Raw genomic sequence first — 20,743 nt, forward strand, 5'->3', positions numbered from 1 at the left:
GCAGCGGGACCTACTTATATAACTGCTAGCAGTTTCTAATGCATTTATTGATTTTCGTCTCGCTACCCCCCTCCCACCCAACAAAACAATAGAGGGTATGCGTGTGACATCATCATGCCAGGTAGTTAAGCAGGAACACCTACTGAAGGCAAAAAACCACTTCCTGCATGTCCTTACATCCAAACAGAAAAGTCCTATTTGATTGCATTACATGTTTAATGACATTAAACTCACTTTGCCACTCGATTTGCCACTGACTTTATGCATGTGCATACCCTCTATAATACATTGACATCAGTTCACCCCATTCTGATCAACCCATTCAGGCCTGACGTCGAAATTAAAAAAAAAAAAAAGGTTTTCTAAATCATGACAATTTTCGGAAAGATTTGAGGCACATTTTAACGATTTTTCAAAAATAGCAGACCTACAAGTTCATAGCGCGCCACTCGGTGGCGCGCTATGAGCTTGTAGATCTGCTATTTTTCAATAGCTAAATTATAACAATGTTTAAAACACCAAAAGGGGTTCCCGCCCCAAAATGGGTTAATGGTTAATGTGGTTAAACGCTAACGTGACATGGATGCGTTCCAGGTCTCAATGGATTAACAAACATCGAACACCATCATCGCCACAAATATCGCACACTGAAAATTCTTAATGACACCAAATTGTATTACCTTTTATTGAAAACCATTTCTACAGACAACAAAAACTGAGGCTTAGAAATATCACAGGACAAAGCAAAAGTGGAACGGATGCAACAAACTGTTGCAACAACAACTCTAACTTGTACTGCAAAACCATTTCTGAAAACAAAAGACTGGAGGAATTTTTCAGGAGAGGAACCAAACTCGGCGGATGGTTCAGGAAGTGTCCATGGTCTGTACGTTCTCCTCGACCACCTCCAGGTCCAACTTGATCACATCCTTCTTCAACACACCGGTGGTTCCCCTCTTGTATTTGTAGTCCCCGGTTCTGGATAGAAGATAAATTATAAAAACGCATATTATGGCTTATGTCAAGTTCTGATGCAACAGAAATCTTGACCAACAGCAGTCAACAACAAAAACACTTTATTTTGCCACACAGAATGCCAATGGAGACGTAACCAGAAGGCATATCTACAAGCTCACAACGCACCGTGATGCGTTGTGAGCTATAAAGCACAGAAGTCCTGACATGACGCGCTCATCGACTGGTTCCCGGGTAAATACTTTCTCTATGGAGAACATTGGGTTTCTTAAAAACGTCTCATATAAGCATTGTGGTCCAAAAATAAACAAGCAGTCTGAGATATTGTCGGGAGATTGGCTCTGTGTCTTTCATGATAGTGAGTCGACCCCTATCCGAGATATATATATATATAATATATATATATATATATATATAGCGAAAATCTAACTATTTCGGCGGCAGTAACATTAGCGATTTCTCACAGTCAAGGTGATTCTTCGTATCCAAGATCATTTGACACGATACAAGAAGAGTCTATGGGAATTCAGAATGGGGGGGGGGTGCAATCCAGGTAGGATATGTAAATTACGTCAGACGTTGGTGCTTCTATTTTCAGCGTGTGACAGCGCACAACAAAGTAGAAATTGGGCAATAAGATTTGCAATGAAAATATTGCAAATCATGCCAGCAGTTTCCTGAAATATACTTTAGCCGTAAAAGACACAAGGACCGAAGACAATTTAAGTAGTTAATGAACAGGATAAAAATCTGTATTTGATTTGTTTTACAATGTTTTGAAATCATGATCCCCATCTCATTGCAAATCACAAATCTCAACTGACCTATGAAAACCACACATTGTTAAAGCAAACCACACATTTTGGAGGTTAGATTAGGTTAGTAGTCAAACGATGCTAGCGAGCTAAACTCTGCACATCAGAAAAGGCACTCGACTTTACGACGTTACTCACTGTTGCAAGACTTGAAGCTCATTTATTCTTGAAATGGAAACAAGTCACGAGATATAAAGGCCACACGTGATTAGAATGCAATCAATTTGGCACAAAAAGTCATTCCAACATTAGATCATGCAAATGGTCACTGTTGGGTAGACACCCTGTATCTCCATAATTGATCTGTTTTCATACATTAATGCTCCATTAATTTATACTTGGGTGCATGACAGTGTTAAAGTGTGAAAATAGCCCTCCGAGATCTGCCATTTCTAAACACGTTCACCTATAATAGTTACATGACCAAAAAAGGGACACCAGGTTGGAACTTGAAGTGATTAAGAAAGTCTGATTTTTATAAATATTAAACCAAAGAAAAAAGGTTTTGGACTTGGATTTCCACCCAACAGTGGCAATATGAAGAAGGCGGACATTATTCAAAGTGATTTGGGAAAAGCTTGTTGAGGGTTATGGAACCCGAACCTGAAAATACAACAAAGATGATGTAGCAACTCACAACTAACTGCACATTAATGTTATAACTGTTATGTTATACTGTTATGTTTTTCCACAATTGGCTGTATTTTTAATGAAGTGATAGCTTAATATGGAATGCAGTAGTTTAAGTAGTTAAATCGTGCAAGAAATGCATTAACCAGCTCATACTTCAGCACAAGATGTCATGCAAAAACAATGAAAATTGCATATATACACAAGTTCATGTTTTGAGCTTGTAGATCAACTATTTTCCATAATTATTTTACCATTTTGCAAGCGTATGCAAAAAATAGGGATAAACTAGAAATATGCAATCTTTCCAGAATTGCATTGAGTGTGGTTGCCTCGATCGCTAATATAGGCCCCTCCCACTAATTTTGCCAGCCAATTACAATGTCACGTCACCACTGTGATCATGTGTAAGAAATGAGGGGATTTATCCACCAATACGCCCCCTATGGATAATTGCAGATTGGCCGATATATATTTTTTATAATAATGGATTTGTTCAGTTAACAGCAGCACTCCAAGCCGTTTACCTGACTCCCTTCTGGTTGGCCATGTCGTGCGGTCTCAAATAGTCGACGTTGCCCTTGGTGATGACGCAGAGGTCGATGTTGCTGCCTGAGCCCAGGTCGTTGAAGATGCCCGCCGCGATGGCGTCGCGCACCAGCCGCTTGGCGTCCTCCTCCTAAGCGAGGGAGACAAGGAGGCATTGAGGACCGGAGGTGGACATTAATCAAGTGCATATAAATAAAAAATAAAAACAATTGGGAACCACTGTACCAGCGTACTGCACTTCTGAACTCACCTCCATGTCGGCCTTGTATCGATCTTCAAACACTGCCATCGCAGCCAGGGAGCCAGACCCTGAGAACACACAAAGAGTTTTTGAGACACACAGTACAGGGTTTGGAATAAATATAGTCACACAAGTATGATTTTTATAATTATTATTATTTCCCATTTTGTGTGTGGACTGACCCATGGTGACATAGGGTAGCTTGTCAGTGGATCCGTGGGGGTAGATGCTGTACAGGTGTGGTCCGTTACAGTCCACTCCGCCCAGGACCAGGGCTGCTCCGATGTATCCCTGGTACCTACACACGCAGAGTTGGGCAGAAAAGTCTCATCTCCATATTTCTTTGCGTTTTAACAGCCCACTTGATCACACAAAAGAATCCAGAAGTAGTAGATCTGCAAGCTGGAAACGTGGTATGAGAAAACAAACGTTCCACGGATTGGCCTACCGAACGTCCCCTTCTGTGACACAAGCACTTCCACTATGCTTCGCTACCTGAAGAGCATCTGTTTGAGCATGCGGCAGGCGGTGACCACACCGCGCAGCAGACTCACCTGAACAACATCTGTTTGAGCATGCGGCAGGCGGTGGCCACACGGGGAAGACGGCCTGTGGACAGAGCATGCAGCTCCAGGTTGGAGGAGATGATATTTGTCGTCATCTCTGTGTCTGCAGCCGTCCCCGCTCCGCAGCAACTACACACAGAGGTAAAAGGTGGAAATTCTGAATTTTATTTAACTTATACAACAACAAGATGCAAAATGTTGATGGGACTTTGTGTTAATAATACTGGGTGTAAAAAAAAAAAGAAAAGAAAAGAAAAAGGAGTTGGGGTCTTTTTGCAGCATTGTCAAAAATTAGTTACAGGTACAATGTGTATATATCGCTTGGATATTACCGTCACATTATCTTCTGTCAGCACTGCTTTGGTGTCATTCACACCAAAGCAGCAGTTACCGTTTAACCAGAGTTAAACTGTACTTGGTGCGTTCATTTTCAGACTATAAAACACAGTTTTGCTTGTGACACACTGTATCGTTGGGGTAATGATTAACATATTTAGGTACCGTTAATGTAACAAAAGGTGCTACAAAATAACAATGTAATTCAGGGGTGCTGTGGATGAAAAGGTAATTTACATGGGTGATCTGAGCCAAAACATGTTTGATAACCACTGCACTAGACTTAACGGCACTTACTAAATGTTTGGGGAGATGTAGTGGATCTTGGAGCAGTTCTTGTCTGCCACAATCATGCCCTCTGTGGCCCGGGTGTCTGCACCGAGCACGATGCCATCCTGCCGGAGGGAAAAGGACAAAGACCGTGGTTAGAGAAATGCACAGAGCAGGGCTGTCTGTTAGCGCTGCCACGATTATGTAAGTTGACGATTAACTGTGTTTTTTGCATTGGACATTGTAAACGTTACAATTTATATTTCTGGTTGCCTTTTGCCCTTCATAATCAAATTGCACAGGGCAGATATGACAAATAATATAATGTATAATAATAGAATATAATAATAATGTATAGACAAATGCACTCCCTAAAACTATCAGACAACTATTGATTTTATTTTTGTTGCTTCCTCTTGCCCCCCATGTAAAGTGTTTTTGGGTACTCAGAAAAGCGCTATACAAAAAATAGATAAATAAAAGAGATACAGTATTATTTGTCAACATGGAAACAATTGTCGATTATGCAAAAATAATTGCCTACTAATAATTGACTACGGTCTGATTTATGTGTGTGGTTTTAAGCTTTGAAAACAAATTAAATTGCATGGGAAAATAGTGGAAATAAGCTGATCTGCCTCACGAAATGTTGCAAGCTTGTAGATCTGCAATTTCCACTATTTCTTCTCTTTAACATGGAATGATTATGCAAAAATAATTGTGATTTTCTCAAATAATAGCGATAGGCGATTTTCTAATAATTGTGAAAGGCTGAATCCCGAGACAAGAGAGGCCGTGCTTTATGGTCATTATTTGGCACGACAGTAATGTCAGGAACAAGGAGCTTTCGTCGAGTTTCTAATAAGCATCATGGACCCTTTCGGGACCCTGTTTACCCATTTTGTATTTTGGGAAGGCGGTATCCAGGGTCCCTTGAAAGTAAACCCACTCTACACACTGGTAGCACTTTCTGTTCATGAAAAAAAATAACATCGCTTAAGTGTTGCTGAGATTTTGCAAAGATATTATATTCGTCCGAGACCAGAGAGTGGCATCAGTGCATACCAGGGAGAGTGGAGTGGATTCGATTGACTTTCAAGGGACCCTGGATACCACCTTCCCAATACAAAAAGGGTAAACAGAGTCCCAAAAGGGACTAATAAGCATCACTGAGCAGGTGATTGGGAAAAGGAATGATCAGTGCTTGCTTGGTTATTATATACACTTTACCTTGAAAACTATTCCAACGATAGTGGTGCCCGTTTTGCGAGCAGCAGGCAAGCTGCACCCCAACTTGGTGACATCCGCTTCCAAAACTGCATTTCTGAAAATAGAAAGGCACTGCTGTGAGCGTAGTTCAACTTTAGGGCTGATAAAATTAAGTATTTTATTCACATTTAATCTTGAGTTTTGTTGTTATTTTTCATGTCATTGATTATAAATTCAATCTAGGACCCGAATGGAAACAAGGTCGCAAGGACCTTTTTCGGTGATAACCTTTTAGAGTGATATTTCTGACTAATAAGTATAATGTTAAAGGTAGTGTAAGTGATATTTTTTGGTTAAAACAAAAAGTCTTGTTAAAATCACTATATTTTGTATTACAGTAATCTTTCTTTACTATAGGGCGTTTGTTGAATAACAGGGGTCTCACTGTTTCTCTATCTACCTTGTCACCAGGTAGGTGACAACATTTCAGCCAATCAGGAGAGAGTAGCATTAATCAGCTGAATTTTTTGTGTTCCAGTTCCAATTGTGTCTGTTCATTTATTTGCGTCACTTACAATTCCACTTGTTTAATATATCCTGACTGCGTTCTCTATCCTGATTGGATAAAATGGTTATCCCGATTCCTGAACCTGACCAGACTAGAAGATGCATTTTGCATGTCAAGCCTGGAAAGACATGAGACTCCTCCTGTTACAAAACACTATAGCAATGAGTACTAGCACAATAGAGCCTTTAACACTTATTTTAACCAAAGGAAATCGCTTACCCTACCTTAAAATACAACTGCTTATGTAAACAAGTAATATAAATATGAACATTAGCTGCTCCGGCTACAAAAGGACTGAGTCATTCAGTCAGTCGAGGCTGGCGTGCCATTGTTTGTTACAGCACCAAAACATCAACTTCTCGAGTGGACTCGACCAGCCGTAACATTTGTTAGCGTTTATGAAGGTCCTAACTGTGATATGAGTGTGTTTGTTGACTCCAGAAAGACTCACCTCTTGCAGTTTTCGAAGTTAAAACCTCCGACTTGCGGCTGGCACATACTCACGGTCGCCATTTTGTTTCACTGCGTGCCGTAAACTGACATCACGGAAAGGGATGAGGGTCAAAAAGCACCACATTATTGGCGGTATGTCTATGATTCGCGGTATATACATGGATTGCCATGTCCGCTTATTATAAGCGACTTTGGTCTTGTTTTTCTGTAAAGTTGCTTGTAAATATTTGGTAGTTGTGGGTTGCAGTTTTATGGGCTTGTTACCTTGTTTTAAACCAGGGTTTCATTTTCGAGACAATGACCCCCAAAATCATACCGGTAGGCCTACATATTGTTCTGTGCCCCCCCCCCTCCCCATCTGAAAACATTTTATGCTAGACACTCATACATGATTTGTGTTCAAGCTTTTTGTTTTTGTTTTAAAATAGCAGATATACAAGCTCATGTGACAGATTGTGAGCTTGTAGATCTAATGTGCAGGTTGGTGCCTTGCATGGTTTCCTCCACCATCAGTGTATGAATGGGTGAATGTAATGCTAATGCACAATCTATGTGAAGCGCTTTGGATAAAAGCGCTATATAATATTATATACAGTATACACACCATGGCATTTACACAGTGGCCATGTCAGGCTATGTTTTCATATACCCGGGTGCTTGTTTATCTCGCAAAACCTGGCAACACTGTCTATATAATATAATTTGGATGGGGCAATGCCCCAAAAGGTTGAGAAACGCTGCTCTATAAAATGCATAGGCCTACTATGACGCTAGATGATGAATGTTACAAGGAAGCAATAAAATAAGTGTCTATACAAAAGGCAAACATATTTCTGTTACATTCATTCGGGCTGGCTTATATAAAAATAGATGTATTTTTTGTTTCCCAACTACTGAGTCAGCAGTATTGATCTTTAGACATTTATTACATTACATTTATTCTTGAATAATGTATTTCTATCCAATTTTCTTTAAAAGAAAGAAAAAATAATTGATACAATGAACATTGAAAATGTTACAATTGAAATTGTAAGATACAACAATATTATTCTTTAATAATATAATAATAGTGGTGAAATAAAAAAGAAAGTGCTAACAAAAATGATGTTTGGTTAAAAACATGCAGAGTAAAGACAAGACACACACACAGGGGTCATCAATATGTCTGTGGCAAAGGGTTGTCACTTTTCCCACATCATTATAATATTCCTATTTTGACCATAAGACCCAATTACTGAATGTCAAGTCTATTTTCTTCAGAATATGTATGACACTGATTCACTATGGCACATTGTGAGTCCACTAGTCCACTACTACGCCCACAACTCTGAGGCCCCGTTCCCAACAAAATAACTTTAAAGTTTAGTTCTAGAACTGTTTCCGTTCTAGGTTCTTGGAACCTTGGTGTTTTTCATTTAACTGGTTCAATATTAAGCAGGGAAAAAGAACCCGTTGAACAAGTGTGGTCAATCTCACACTAAGACTGTCCAAGCTTAAGAGTTACAGACCAGTGGCAGTGGCAAAAATGGAACTTTGACAAAAAATGTCCACCACAAACCAACATATATGTGCGCTTGCACGCACGCACGCACGCACGCACGCACGCACGCAGTCAGTATGGATCATGTCAGAAAAACACAGACAGATCAGTGAGAGCTACGCAACGGATGTGATAGAATACATTGTTTCTGCCGGGTGGAAAGGTACCCTTGGTATCTACTGCTATTTCATCTAAAAAGGTAACCTTTGTAATTATATATAAAAAAAACAGAACACTAAATAGCAGAAAAAAATAGCTGATCTACAAGCTCACAACGTGACTTGTAGATTTGCTATTTTTGTCACTACTTCTATTGTGACACTTTTAGGTAGGGCATTCATTCATCCAAATAAAATATATACAAATAAAATCATTAAAAAATTGAAATATACAGTTATATGATTTGGGAGTTTCGCATAGTCAGTGTACCCTTTCTGGTGTAGGGTACCAAACTTATATTCTGTACTACTTTAAAAAATAAATAAACATTTGAATTACAAAAAAATAAAAAAGATACAAGGTTTATGCCTGATAGCAACAATATAATCAAATGTTAAAGAACATTATAATCACTAGAAATAGCATGATCCATTTTACACATTTACAATCTACAGTGTTAGATAAGAGATGTAGTTGATCAACAAATCATTATAGATGGTAATAGAGCCCTCTGCTGGCCCAATCACGCAATGACAAGTACTTACTCTTATTCTCCTGTTAGGCTGTAAACCCCAATTTGAAAGGATTTTGTGCCTACAGTATCAGACAGTTGTACAGATCTTCTCTTATGGGGGTATAAGAGAAGATCTGTACAACTGTCTGATACTGTAGGTGGGGAATATTACTGGAAATATTTTTGAAACAATTTCCCAGGCCTGGAAATTAATCAAATTAAGAGAATTAAACCTATGATCTGAACATTAAGTCTTTCTTAAATGCATTCTCCCATTAGCTGAACTTCTAGCCAGTGAAATAAACTGTATTAATGATTTAACTCATTGTTAAGTGCCAGCGTTTTCACATTTTCTTTGGAGAGCCACTGCAGGCACAATGTAAGACTATGGCAGCGCCATTCTCTTCCCCACTGCTGGTGCGTGTCCAGTAGTGTGTGTGAGGACCATTCACATGGTGGTGTTAAGCACACTCTAGTGGTTAACACTGGAAAAACTAAATCTCGTCCTCTCGCCCATGGCAAACCAACCTCATTCTCGTTTTTACGTTTTCAGCTACAGGAGAGTTAATAAAGAGCTGAAGAGACATGGAGACCCCTGTTACAAATTAGTGCCGTTCAAATGGGGAAAAAAACACCCGTTAATACGACGCAGAAGAGTATTGATTTTGATTGATTGAAATATTTATTAACAGTTTGCAGAATTACAGTACATTTCAAGCACAAACTCAATACAAAGGCTGTTAACTGTGAGTGGACGACCCAATTAAGCATTACACTTGTTTACAATAGGGTCCACCATGTTCAATTCATCAAAAGCCTACAGACAGTGTGGCTGTGCCACTGTGGTACAGTGAATGAAACATTTCAAACAGCGCATCTTACAACACGTACCGTGCTGCGTAGCCTAATGAAAATAGTTGATTACTTGATTCAATAAGAGCTGTAACCAATAAATTTAAGCCAACTGCATTTCGCATCGTGAAGCCAGTTAAAGTGAAACTTCTCATAGTGCCCTCTCGCGCATTTTTCTAAATCGTTAATGTGTGCGTGTGTGTGAGTGTGTGTGTATGTGTGTGTGTGAGATTTTCTGAGGTGGTACTTGGTGAAAAAAGGTTGAGAACCAATGGTCTAATGTAATCCTGGGAGCTCTAACCTGGAGAGAGCAAGGGACTGACCTCATGCTTCCTTCTATGCATGAGGAGTCCAAGCTGCTTCTTTTCACCTGGCAGGGGTGACGTAGCACAGTTGGACATAGCACATGGAAGAAACACGTTATTCCAACCAGTTCCTTTCCCCTCCATCAGGCTGGCTGGCCAGGTGGAGGCAGTATAGAGACCAGGATTACTGCATGTTTTTTGGTGAGTGTACCTACCCTAAGGGACATGGGGAGAACATGCAAACTCCACACAAAAAGGCCCTTTCGCAGACCCCACCTTTGGTATGGGCACGCGGAGGAGAGAACACGACCACAGCGTCCCCAGCAGGAATTGAACCCAGGACCCTCTAGCTGTGAGGCGACATCGCTATCGACTGCACCACCGTGCCCCAGTCTTTAATGTCTCTCAGCAACATAGAAGATGTTTCTGTCATATTCCCCTCAGTTCACAGGTACATTATCAGCTGTGGCAGTTTCGTTGATTGCGTGTCCATCCTTCCTCAACCTGAGGGACGCACAGCTGAAACAACTGCGACCGGCGGGCATCTCCGCCACAATCTCCCACGTGTCCCTGTCCTCACAGTACCGCTCGATGGTGTGGAGAAACCTGTGTGAAGGGACGGGGGGAGACCATAGAGTATATATATAATAGAGACTGAACTGGCGCGAAGCTCCGCCCCCCCAGCTATTCATGTCAGTGGAAGTTGCTCAGTGGCGTTTTGAAGCACCCGGAAGACTGCCGGAAGTCCCTCCCAGGACCTCAACTTTGAGGTCCTGAGTGACGTAGGGCAACCGAGCGCTCAACGTTAAAGCCCAGCTGCACGGGGTTTCCCGGTCATGAATCCACGGGTCCGCCTGTAGTCCCTCCTCCTACCACTAGGACCCAGAGCTTCAACGTTGGAAAGTCTGCCTGCCCCCTTGGGGGAGACCAACAGCCATGACGGAAATGTCTGGTGTGAACTAAGCTTGAGCAATGGGACCAATTCACTAATATATTCGCAAAGGGTGATTTTAGAATGTCTATTTTGCAAATGTAATATGGTCTGCCTGTCTCGAGACAAATATCCCAATTAACCCATTTTGGGCGGGAACCCCTGTTGGTGTTTTAAGCATTATGTAATACTTTAGCTATTGAAAAATAGCAGATCTACAAGCTCATTTTAGAAAAATCGTGAAAATGCGGCACAAATGCGGCACAAATCTAAATGGGTTTACAGTTTAAGTCTGCAAACATCAGTGGTTGCTGTCTGATCGATTTGTGCTACTGCAAAACTAAGAATTCACAAGACATATTTGAGATCTAGACGAAACATGTATGTGCAGGTGTGCATTGCACCATTAGCCTGACCTGGCGAGTCTAGCTCTGGCAGATTTGTCTGATTTCCTGGCTATTGCGTGTGCCATGACCATTTAATAGTATAGTTATGAGTGACAGATCGACTGCATTTAGACTACTTGCACCGTTTCACCATATAGTTGTATCATTATGGCTTACATTTTCTTGCTATGTAAGTAGCTAATTATGTTCTGTATGAGGGCTGCTAGGTTACCAACTCTAATGATATACACCAGGGGTTCTCAACGTTTTTGGCCGGGGACCCCCGGAAATGCTTTGGCAATGTCTCGGGACCCCCGCCCCGCCCCCTCCCGACCCCCAATATAAATTGACTGCTACAATAACCTTAAACCATTTTGGGCGGGAACCCCTTTTGATGTTTTAAGCATTGTTATAATTTAGCTATTGAAAAATAGCAGATCTACAAGCTCATAGCGCGCCACCGAGTGGCACGCTATGAACTTGTAGGTCTGCTATTTTTGAAAAATTTAAAATATTTTGGGGACCCCCCAAAATAAAAGAAGCAGCAGCGTCTCACCTGCCTTTTCCCTCCAGCCCTCCTAGCACGTAGATCTTTCCGTCCACCACAGCGATGCCAGGATGGCACCGTTGCTTCTTCATAGGGGAACACTTGGTCCACTGGTTGGTCGTGGGGCTGTAGCACTCCACCTGGTTCATGAAGAACGCCGAATCCTTACCACCTTTAGACAAAAAAAAGAAGAAAAAGGAATGGACAGAATAGTGAGTCTATTATGTGGCTAAAAACGGAACTAAAGTGATGCGGAAAAGATTGATCATCCAGGTGTTCAGTGGAGGTACAAAAGTTAAAACGGTACGGTTGGTGCTTCAAGGATCAACGGGACTATAGAACAAGAAAGAAGAGGGGTGATCCGAGCGCTACAAAAATATTTAAAAAAAAGGATGGGGCGGATGGAAAATCCGGGTACTTTATTAAAGTTAAAACGCCAACATGTTTCGACTCCTTAGAGTCTTCATCAGGGCATGCATGTACTGTATACATAATAAAGTACCCTGATTTTACATCCGCCCTCTCCTCCTTTTTAACTTTTTTTGTAATGCTCAGATCACCCCTCTTTCTTAAACTAAAGTGACGTTGAAGTGTCTGTTATTAACCCATCAAGATCTGAGGCTGATTATAGGTTTTCTGAAAAACGTACGTTGTTATTAATGCTATATCAGCGGTGCTCTAAACGTTTTCATGGCAAAGACCCCCACATTTATATGTATTTGGCCGTGGACCTCCATCTCAAAATATTTACTTCCAGGAACCCCCAGAAGCAAAGATTTTACTTAAAATGTTTGCTTTGTATTCAAAGATTTGCACAAATTTCCAAGACTTTTCCAAAAACAAATAGCAGATCTACAAGCTCATAGTGAGGCATGAAGTGCCAAAGTAAAAAATAGCACAGATGCTTTCCTGTTTTTAATTGTAATTAAGGAATTAGAGCCATTGGCCTATTGGGAACAGGTATACCTATTACGTAGATCTTTCCTTTGAGAGTGCACGAAGCCGAACCAGAGCGCGAGAAGTGCATGGGTGCGACTTGCGTCCATACGCACGTGTTGGGGTTGTACTTGTACATGTGGGTCGGCTGCGTGATAGAGCCGTCCTCTGTAACAGGAAGACACATGGAAAAAAAGACAATTCATTGTCAACATGAATAAGCCACGATCATTCATCAATAATTATTTAGTCGCCACTCCTTTTGGTGGCATTTGTCCTCTGCGTTTCGCCCATCAGAAATATTAGCTAAATAAATATTAGGGTGCTATAAAGAGTATCACTTTATCACTGGGACACGCCCCCTCATCTAGACTGAGTGGAAAAGCATTGAGCAGCATGGAGCGTTGGAGTGTGGAAGCGCTCGTTGGAAGTCACTCAGCGGTCCAGCGTACCCCTTGTTTATAAAGGTCACATAATGCAGGAGGCAGCAGGATGTTGTGCTATTGAAAACAAGCGCTTCCAAACTCTGACAGTTTGACACAACTTTGCAGATAACATTGTTTAAAGGACCACTTCACCACTTTTCAACATATCTTCATATAATAGGTCCTCACTAATAATCATGAAAAAATGGCGCAATATTTTCCTACTCAGTCTGTGTCTCATAGGAGGGCTGTTGGCAGTAAAGAAACCCGTCCACCAGTGACATCATCGATGGGGAATACAAGCTAATAGAAACTGCAGGCTTTCTAGTCCTGAAAAGTTGCAATGCGAAAAGGGAAGCCATCGTTCTAACGATAATGAAAATCTAAACATTTTTGTAAAAAAAAAATCTTGTTTAAAAGAAAATCTGCCTAATGATGATGTCACTAGTGGACAGGTTTCTGAACTGCCCACAGCCCTCCTATGAGACACAGACTGAGTAGAAACAAATCGTGCCATTTTATCATGATTATTAGTGAGGACCTATTATATGAAGATAGGTTGAAAAGTGGTGAAGTGGTCCTTTAATGAAATCATAAATTCTGTTTGGATGTATGTGCTGTCAAGGCCAGAAAGTTGGCGTTCCTGCGTAACTTCCAGGCAATAGCCTCTATTAATACATTTAAGGAGCTTGCAGACTTCTGTATTTGGGTTTTTTATTTATTTGAAATTTTGGATGTGCTAACTTTTTGGGGTAGCACATCCTACTTTTGATGTATACTGGGTTTTGGTTTTATTCGGAGTCTATGTATGGTTTGTGTAGAGTTTTCATTTCATTGTCAAATTAAAGATGTGAAAGGTTCCACACCGATAACGTAGATCACTCCGTCGAGTGCGACCACGGCGTGAACGCAGAACTCCTCCGGCATGCCCACGGACTCCATGAGGAGCCAGGCATCGGCGTCGGGGTCGTACCGTTCCACAGAGTTCACGCACGTCTCCTCGTTCCAGCCGCCCACCGCAAACACATAACCGTCCAACATCACCAGACCTGTGGGCAGTGGTGGAAAAAGAACTCCATTTTGTTACTTAAGTAAAAGTATCAATAGTGCAATACAGAAGTACTCTGTTACAATAAAAGTCCGGAATTCAAAATGTACTTGAGTAAAACCTTGGTTGCATGCTGAAAATAGCAGATCTACAAACTCACAGTGCAACGCGTAGTGAGCTTGTAGATAGGCTAATGTCAGCATGCAACCAAGCATAAAATGACTTGTCTTAGTTCTACAGGATCTCTTCTCCACTAGTCCCTCCATAACAGTCTAGTTTTTATCTAATCTAAATTGTCAATATATTTAGTCATAGTTTTAGTCATCATACTTTACTTATTTATGCCCGACACCCTTACCAGGGCATAGGCCGTCGACAAGGGACCTCCAGAGTTCTCGGTCACTGGCGTTTTAGTCATCATACTGTAGATTAGTTTTTATTTCGTTTTTATTCAGTTTTCCTCAGTGTAAAAAGGTAGTCGATGAAATCAACACTAGAACCTGACCATTGGAATTCATTACCGTGGCCATAATCCGGGCTGGATTGGGGGTAAATCCCTGTGACATAAAGTTAATGTTTTAATTTAATGCCATAGTTTTGACAGTCATACCGAAATCATAGCGTGCTGCATTCATGGAAGCCATCTTCAACCATGAGTCATGGGAAGGGTCATAGCGCCACATGTCTTTACTGGTTGAGCCATCAGAGAATTCTCCTCCAGCCAAATACAGAGTAAAGCCTGCGGTGGGAGTAGAAGGAAATTTAAACAAGTTATTTCACGATTATTATAAGAAATAGAATGTGTTCAGAACTCAACACTCAACTCATTCACAAAAATAGGTGTTGGGCCATAAGCTGCCGGGTGGGCTATATACCAATTTCGCCATCAGCTGTAGTTGGCAACACCCTCTGAGCTATCAATTTGGTTCAATTCAATTTGAATGTAGTTTCAGACACAATTTGTCTCAATACACATGACAGAGATCTGATCTTGTCCAGAACCAGGCAGCACTGGGCAGCCATCTGCCTAAAGCATGTCAGCGGGAAAGCAGATGGAGAGAGATATACAAGCAACAGTAGCAAATACAAAAGGGGCATTCTGAGAAGCACGTCTCCACCAGGCTGGGTTGACTAGCCAAGGCAGAGTAGGTTGCGGCATGCAGCCATCAGGAGATTCAGGACCCAAGGAAGCTGTGGGAGAAATCCTACTATAAATGTGCCACGTCTCTGTCTGTCTGTCTGTCTGTCTGTCTGTCTGTGTGTGTGTGTGTACGGTTGTAATGCACTCAACTCGAGAACTGTTTGACCCACCGACTTCAAATTCGACACACGCGTTCCACACCCCCACAGGGAGTGCAGTGCCCGGTATCGAGTCGTCGGACTCAATACTTTGGACTCGATACTTGTGGTGGTTCTCCAGAACCACCACAAAAGGCTCTGGTCAGGCTCTGGTCAGGCTCTGCCAGTGGGCCTAATGAGGCCAAGTCCCCTCACCTGTGCAATTTCCAGCCTCTGCCAATTGAGTGCCATGGCAACCCCACACCTGACAATTGATTACTTAACCAGTCCCACTTTTAACAGTCAGTCAGTTTGCCCTCTTCACACACAGGCAGATACAGAGATTTCCGTATCATTTAAACGACAGTGTAATTATTTGTGGTGCCCAATATGGACAGATGTGAAAGTGCTTTTGGTGGTGCCGTCTATAGTCTCATCAACATGCAATTCCAATTTCGTTTTTTTTTTTTTTTTTAGAAATAGACCCCTCTCACAAATTGGATTAGGGTTAGGGTAGCCTCGGAGACCACAGGGGTTTTGTTTTCACAAGAAAAAGCTCAGATTGGTGAACCAATGGGATCCAACACAGTGATTCCAGCGGCACCTGCTCCTCTATACCAGAAATCACGCTGGCTGGGCCAGGCTTGGTTTAGAGTAACCCTAACCCACCTGTTTCAGATAATGCCCAGTGGTGGAAAAAGTACAAAGCCAGTAAGAGTCTGAGATCGAACTGGGAACCTTTCGGTTCCTAGACGGCCACTGCACCTTCTGTGCCACTACCGCCGCCTCTCCAAAAACCAGAGTGGGATTATACAGTAGGTCCTAAATTGATTGGTCTCTGCCCCAGGTGACTGTGATGCGATGGTACCACTCACCTGACACGACCAGACCATGCCTGTGTATAGCGAAGGGCAGACTCGCCAGAGTCTCAAATTGACTGGACAAGGGATCAAAGCTCTCAGCGCTGCAAATGATCCCCTTGTCATCCCGTCCCGCCACCATCACTATCACTAACAGCAGGAGAAAAGGGGTGGGGGGGGGGGGGGGGGGGGGCAGAGAACGAGGATGGATTTAATAGTAGTTCAAAGAGAAAATAACTGTACAAAACAATTGTCTACACTTACTGTAGACAATTGTCTACATTTTTTTCAATCAATTCAGTCAATTGGCACCTAAATCTAAGCTTGAACTGTAAAATCAAACTGAACTGAACTCTTGCAAATCCTGTCACACCAGGAATTAAAAAATGTGTTATCTTTATTGTCAGCCATGTTAATATATTTGAGAATGTGTGTCGTCACTGGAAATCCCACATAGAAACTTGATGCGTTTGTTCCACTATGAGTTGCATCTTGCATGCGTGCGTGCGTGCGCCGTGCATGCGTGGCAGGCTACCTGTGGCCCTGCGTGGCTGTGCTCTGTGGCTGTAGGGTAGGAGATGCTGGTTCTTGGCTTCAGAGATGATCCTCTGACAGCCCTGGGACTCTTTCACCACATCCAGACACTCAATCACATCACGGAGGAAGGAGGGGTTGATATGAGGCAGACGGATCTGCTCTAGTACCTTCAAGAATAAAGAGAACAAGACTAATGATTTACTACTAGTCCAACTGGATATGGGCTGAACAACATTAAACATTGCTTTCAAAAATCTCTACATCTGCCTGAAGACAACGTGAGGAATCAAACATGTACATACGATTCAATACTGTACTTTTTGTATTCTATATGTTTAGGAATCTAAATCAGCGGTTCCTGCTCAAGACCCAAAAAAAAATATTCAACATTTGCCCGGGTGAAAATAGAAGATCTACAAGCTCACAACGTGTCGCTTCGCGTCCAGGAATTTCCTGGCCGTGGGAACCCTGTCCATGGTCTCTGTAGAAAACCAGGTGGAAGAGAGAGAAGTGACTGACCTTTTCAAAGCTCTGCCTGCGGGTAGTAGGACACTTGTTTAACCACAACATGGCGGCCTCAAACACCATCTCCTCTTTGGATACACGGAGTTCATCCTTGGAGAGAATCTCTGTCAGTTTGTCCACGGAGAGAGAGGGGAACTCTTCCTATGGGCGGAAGCAAAACAGTAGACTAGTTGTTAGATTACGACCCTGTTTCCCATACTTCCTGAAGTAACCTTTTCTCCTCTTAACTTAAGTGTGCATCGGCTAAGATGTTAAATGGTGCATTTATATAACGGTAATCACATTTACCGGTATAAATTTATGCCAAAAGCACTTTAAAATGTGCAGTATATTCACCCATTTACACAAACATTCACAAACTGACGGCTGAGGAAACCAGGCAAGGCACCAACCTGCTCATCGGGAGCAGTTAGGGGTTCAGTGTCTTGCTCAAGGACACTTTGGCACTAACCCAGGGGCAGCTGGGTGGAGATCAAACCGGGAACCTTCCGATTCCGTTTCTACCACCACCTCTTGTCTACATGTCGAAGTGTCCATGGGCAAGACACTGAACCCCAAATTGCTCCCGATGTGCTGGTTGGTACCTTGCATGGCTTCCGCCGCAATCAGTGTATGAATGTGTGTGTGAATGGGTGAATGTAATGCACAATCTATGTAAAGCGCCTTGGATAAAGGCGCTATATAAATGCACCATTTACCATTTACCTCCTGAGCCCCTGTCTGTCTGTCTGTCTGTCTGCCGCCCCACAGGTAGTCTCGTGTAGCCAGACAACTATTCTACAATCTCTGAATGCTATATATTATCTGGAACTACACCTCCCTATATCTGAGTAATCCGTTTGTCATTTCCGTTCATCAAAACACATTTTAAAATAGCTTTACATTTTATTATTTTATTTCAATTTCTTTTTTTGTGACCAACTTTTTATTTTGTTTTTTTAAAAGAACCCCGGGTTAGCACAGACATTACAGGAGAGGGAAACGACAATGATGCATACGTATAACATAATACATTATTTTTCTAACAAAACAAATAAAATGGACACCAAAACAAAACGTGGCAATGATGTTGGAACAGACATACATGGATGGATCAGACTTTGTTTACAGGAGTACTCAAGTATTCATTTTATTTCAATTTCTGTTAGAAGCAAGCTATATTAGATTAGCTATCTTAGATGATTTCAATTAGGATTAGGATACATTTGCGCGACTGTAAAGACGAATCGAAGTGGGGAGGAGGCTTCACTGCCGCCTTATATTTTACTCGTGGTCAGAGCTCCATTTGTACACTCTCTTGGTCCATTTTGAACCTCCTATAGGAATCGTTAAAGGGAACTGTTGAGGAACCAGAATCGTAAAAACCCTTGTACTGTAGATCTGCTATTTCTTTTTTTTTAATGTATGGACATAATTCAAAATGGAAATGATTGATGATTATGCAAAAATAATTGCAATTATCTCAAATAATTGCGATGAGGCAATTATGTAATGTGTAATAATTATGTATGTGACAGGCCTAACCCTAGGTACACTATAGCAGACATTTCCAAACCAATTATATTTTTATTCTAATCGAGAAAGACTCTGGCTCTGACCTGCTGGTAGACAACGCTGAAGTGTCCAAGAATGTAATCCATGCTCTGTTTCTGCAACATTTGACAGGAGTGTTCCTCAGCGAAGCAGTGAATTCCTACACAGTTCTTCTCATCCATGTGACGCTCCATGTAACGACAGCAGGCCTCCTGAACAGCCATGACATTCAACAAGTTTGCTGTCGCTAGCAGGGCCTATAGAACAAATAAACATAACAGATATATTTTAAAGCACGGATGCAGATCCGAAATGGAGGGAATGAATCAAGGTTATTATTATAGTTAACGAAAAATAACAAAATAACTAAAAATAAAATAGAAAAAAAGCTTTTTTCCTTAATTTAACTAAATAAAAACTAGAATAAAAAAAGAAAATGGCTAACTGACTGAAACTGTATTCTGTATTTTCAAAACGAACTAAAACATTTTTTTTTAAAAAATGGTATCTTTTGTTAAAATTAAACTATAATGAAAAATCCCAAACTATTATAACCTTGGAATAAATACGGTTTATGACAATAAAACATCACCTGCACGTTTGCTGTGGAGATGAGCACCTTTGAAGTGTAGGCATAGTTCACCATCAAGCCAATCATCTGAGGTTCTACTCCATTGATGGCTACTCTTATCTGTTGGGACTCCATCCACTCTGCTGTGAACATCGCCTGTGCAGGTTATGAAGGTTGGTTTTGAGTGTTCATTGTTGTTTAGGCATGTTTCAATTCAATTAATTGGTTGAAATAACATTATGCTCGGTTCATATGAAAGCCAATGAGGAATGCCATTTCCCTATAAGAACACCAGGGCAACATGGAAAGTCGACGATGTGTTGTTTACCTCAAAGTAAGGGCTAAAGGAGGCCAGTACATTACGATGACAGCAGAACTCCTGTCCCCCACAGCACAGAATCACATCACAAAACTCATTTTTGAGTCGTAAGTTGTTCAGGCCCTCTAAGATCTTGTTGGGATGCGTGTTCTCCACAAACAGGGCTACACTGGTGTCGTCCTCCTGAAGTGAAATATCCATAGGGCAGGAGGGTAAACTGGCATCGGCTGGAATCATTCCAGCCATGTCTCCCTCTGCTAGAGCAGCCTATATGACAGTAAGAGGAGAAGGAATGAATGCTCCGATAGTAACGATTATTTACACATTATTATTACCTTTGAAAACAATACTCGTGGGAGACAAATGACAAAGTGTGACAATCACATTATGAGACAATAATTAGAGTTGTCAAAATTATTCATAATCGTCTAATCGCAAGTATTTTAGATAATTATTATTATTTTTGTCACAATCGTCATAATCGATTCCATGTTGAAAGATGTTCATACAAAAAAAAGCAGAAATAGCAGATCTACAAGCTTATAAAGCTTAAGGTTCAACCTGGTACATCAGCTATTTCCGCTAATTAAAAATCTGCCCTGTGCATTTTTTCATTACGAAGCCTAAAACGCAAACAGAAATGTAATTTCTATTCATATTAAATGTTCCAATTTCCAATGCCAAAAACACAATTAAATTCCATCCATCCATCTTCAACCGCTTATCCGTAGTCGGGTCACGGGGGCAACAGCTCCACCAGAGTGCTCCAGACTTCCCTCTCCAGAGCAACATTAGTGACTTCCTCCTGGGGGATTCCGAGACGTTCCAAGGCCAGTGAGTCAATGCGTTTCCTCCAACTGCGCCT

The 20,743-nt window shown here is 41.4% G+C and overlaps 2 protein-coding genes across 2 annotated transcripts; both read right to left on the minus strand.

The window, feature by feature from the left end:
* Nucleotides 1-654: 654 nt before the first annotated feature.
* psmb7 (proteasome 20S subunit beta 7) lies at nucleotides 655-6,741 on the minus strand. The gene is made up of 8 exons (XM_079525139.1): nucleotides 6,611-6,741; nucleotides 5,613-5,706; nucleotides 4,410-4,507; nucleotides 3,765-3,905; nucleotides 3,393-3,508; nucleotides 3,220-3,278; nucleotides 2,948-3,099; nucleotides 655-978 (listed from the first exon to the last, which is right to left on the minus strand). The coding sequence occupies exons 1-8, from the start codon at nucleotides 6,670-6,672 to the stop codon at nucleotides 867-869; spliced, it is 834 nt and encodes a 277-aa protein (XP_079381265.1). The 5' UTR covers nucleotides 6,673-6,741; the 3' UTR covers nucleotides 655-866.
* Nucleotides 6,742-9,910: 3,169 nt separating this feature from the next.
* On the minus strand, nucleotides 9,911-19,212 carry LOC306939448 (kelch-like protein 23; the record flags this gene model as incomplete). Its single annotated transcript, XM_079524036.1, has 9 exons — nucleotides 9,911-10,588; nucleotides 11,856-12,018; nucleotides 12,813-12,950; nucleotides 14,074-14,256; nucleotides 14,866-14,994; nucleotides 16,409-16,543; nucleotides 16,929-17,097; nucleotides 17,450-17,596; nucleotides 19,054-19,212. 9 exons carry the CDS (start codon nucleotides 19,210-19,212, stop codon nucleotides 10,423-10,425), a joined length of 1,389 nt encoding a protein of 462 aa, XP_079380162.1. The 3' UTR covers nucleotides 9,911-10,422.
* Nucleotides 19,213-20,743: the final 1,531 nt, after the last annotated feature.

This window comes from Electrona antarctica (genome assembly GCF_951216825.1).
Source record: "Electrona antarctica genome assembly, chromosome: 16".
Lineage (NCBI taxonomy): Eukaryota > Metazoa > Chordata > Actinopteri > Myctophiformes > Myctophidae > Electrona > Electrona antarctica.

Excerpts from the sequence above, each read along its gene's own strand:
- psmb7 (XM_079525139.1), bottom strand. The coding sequence starts at position 6,672 with ATGGCGACCGTGAGTATGTGCCAGCCGCAAGTCGGAGGTTTTAACTTC. Across the intron at positions 3,279-3,392 it reads GCTACCCTATGTCACCATGG|GGTCTGGCTCCCTGGCTGCG; the intron begins GTCAGTCCACAC and ends GTGTGTTCTCAG. Across the intron at positions 3,100-3,219 it reads GATACAAGGCCGACATGGAG|GAGGAGGACGCCAAGCGGCT; the intron begins GTGAGTTCAGAA and ends TCCCTCGCTTAG.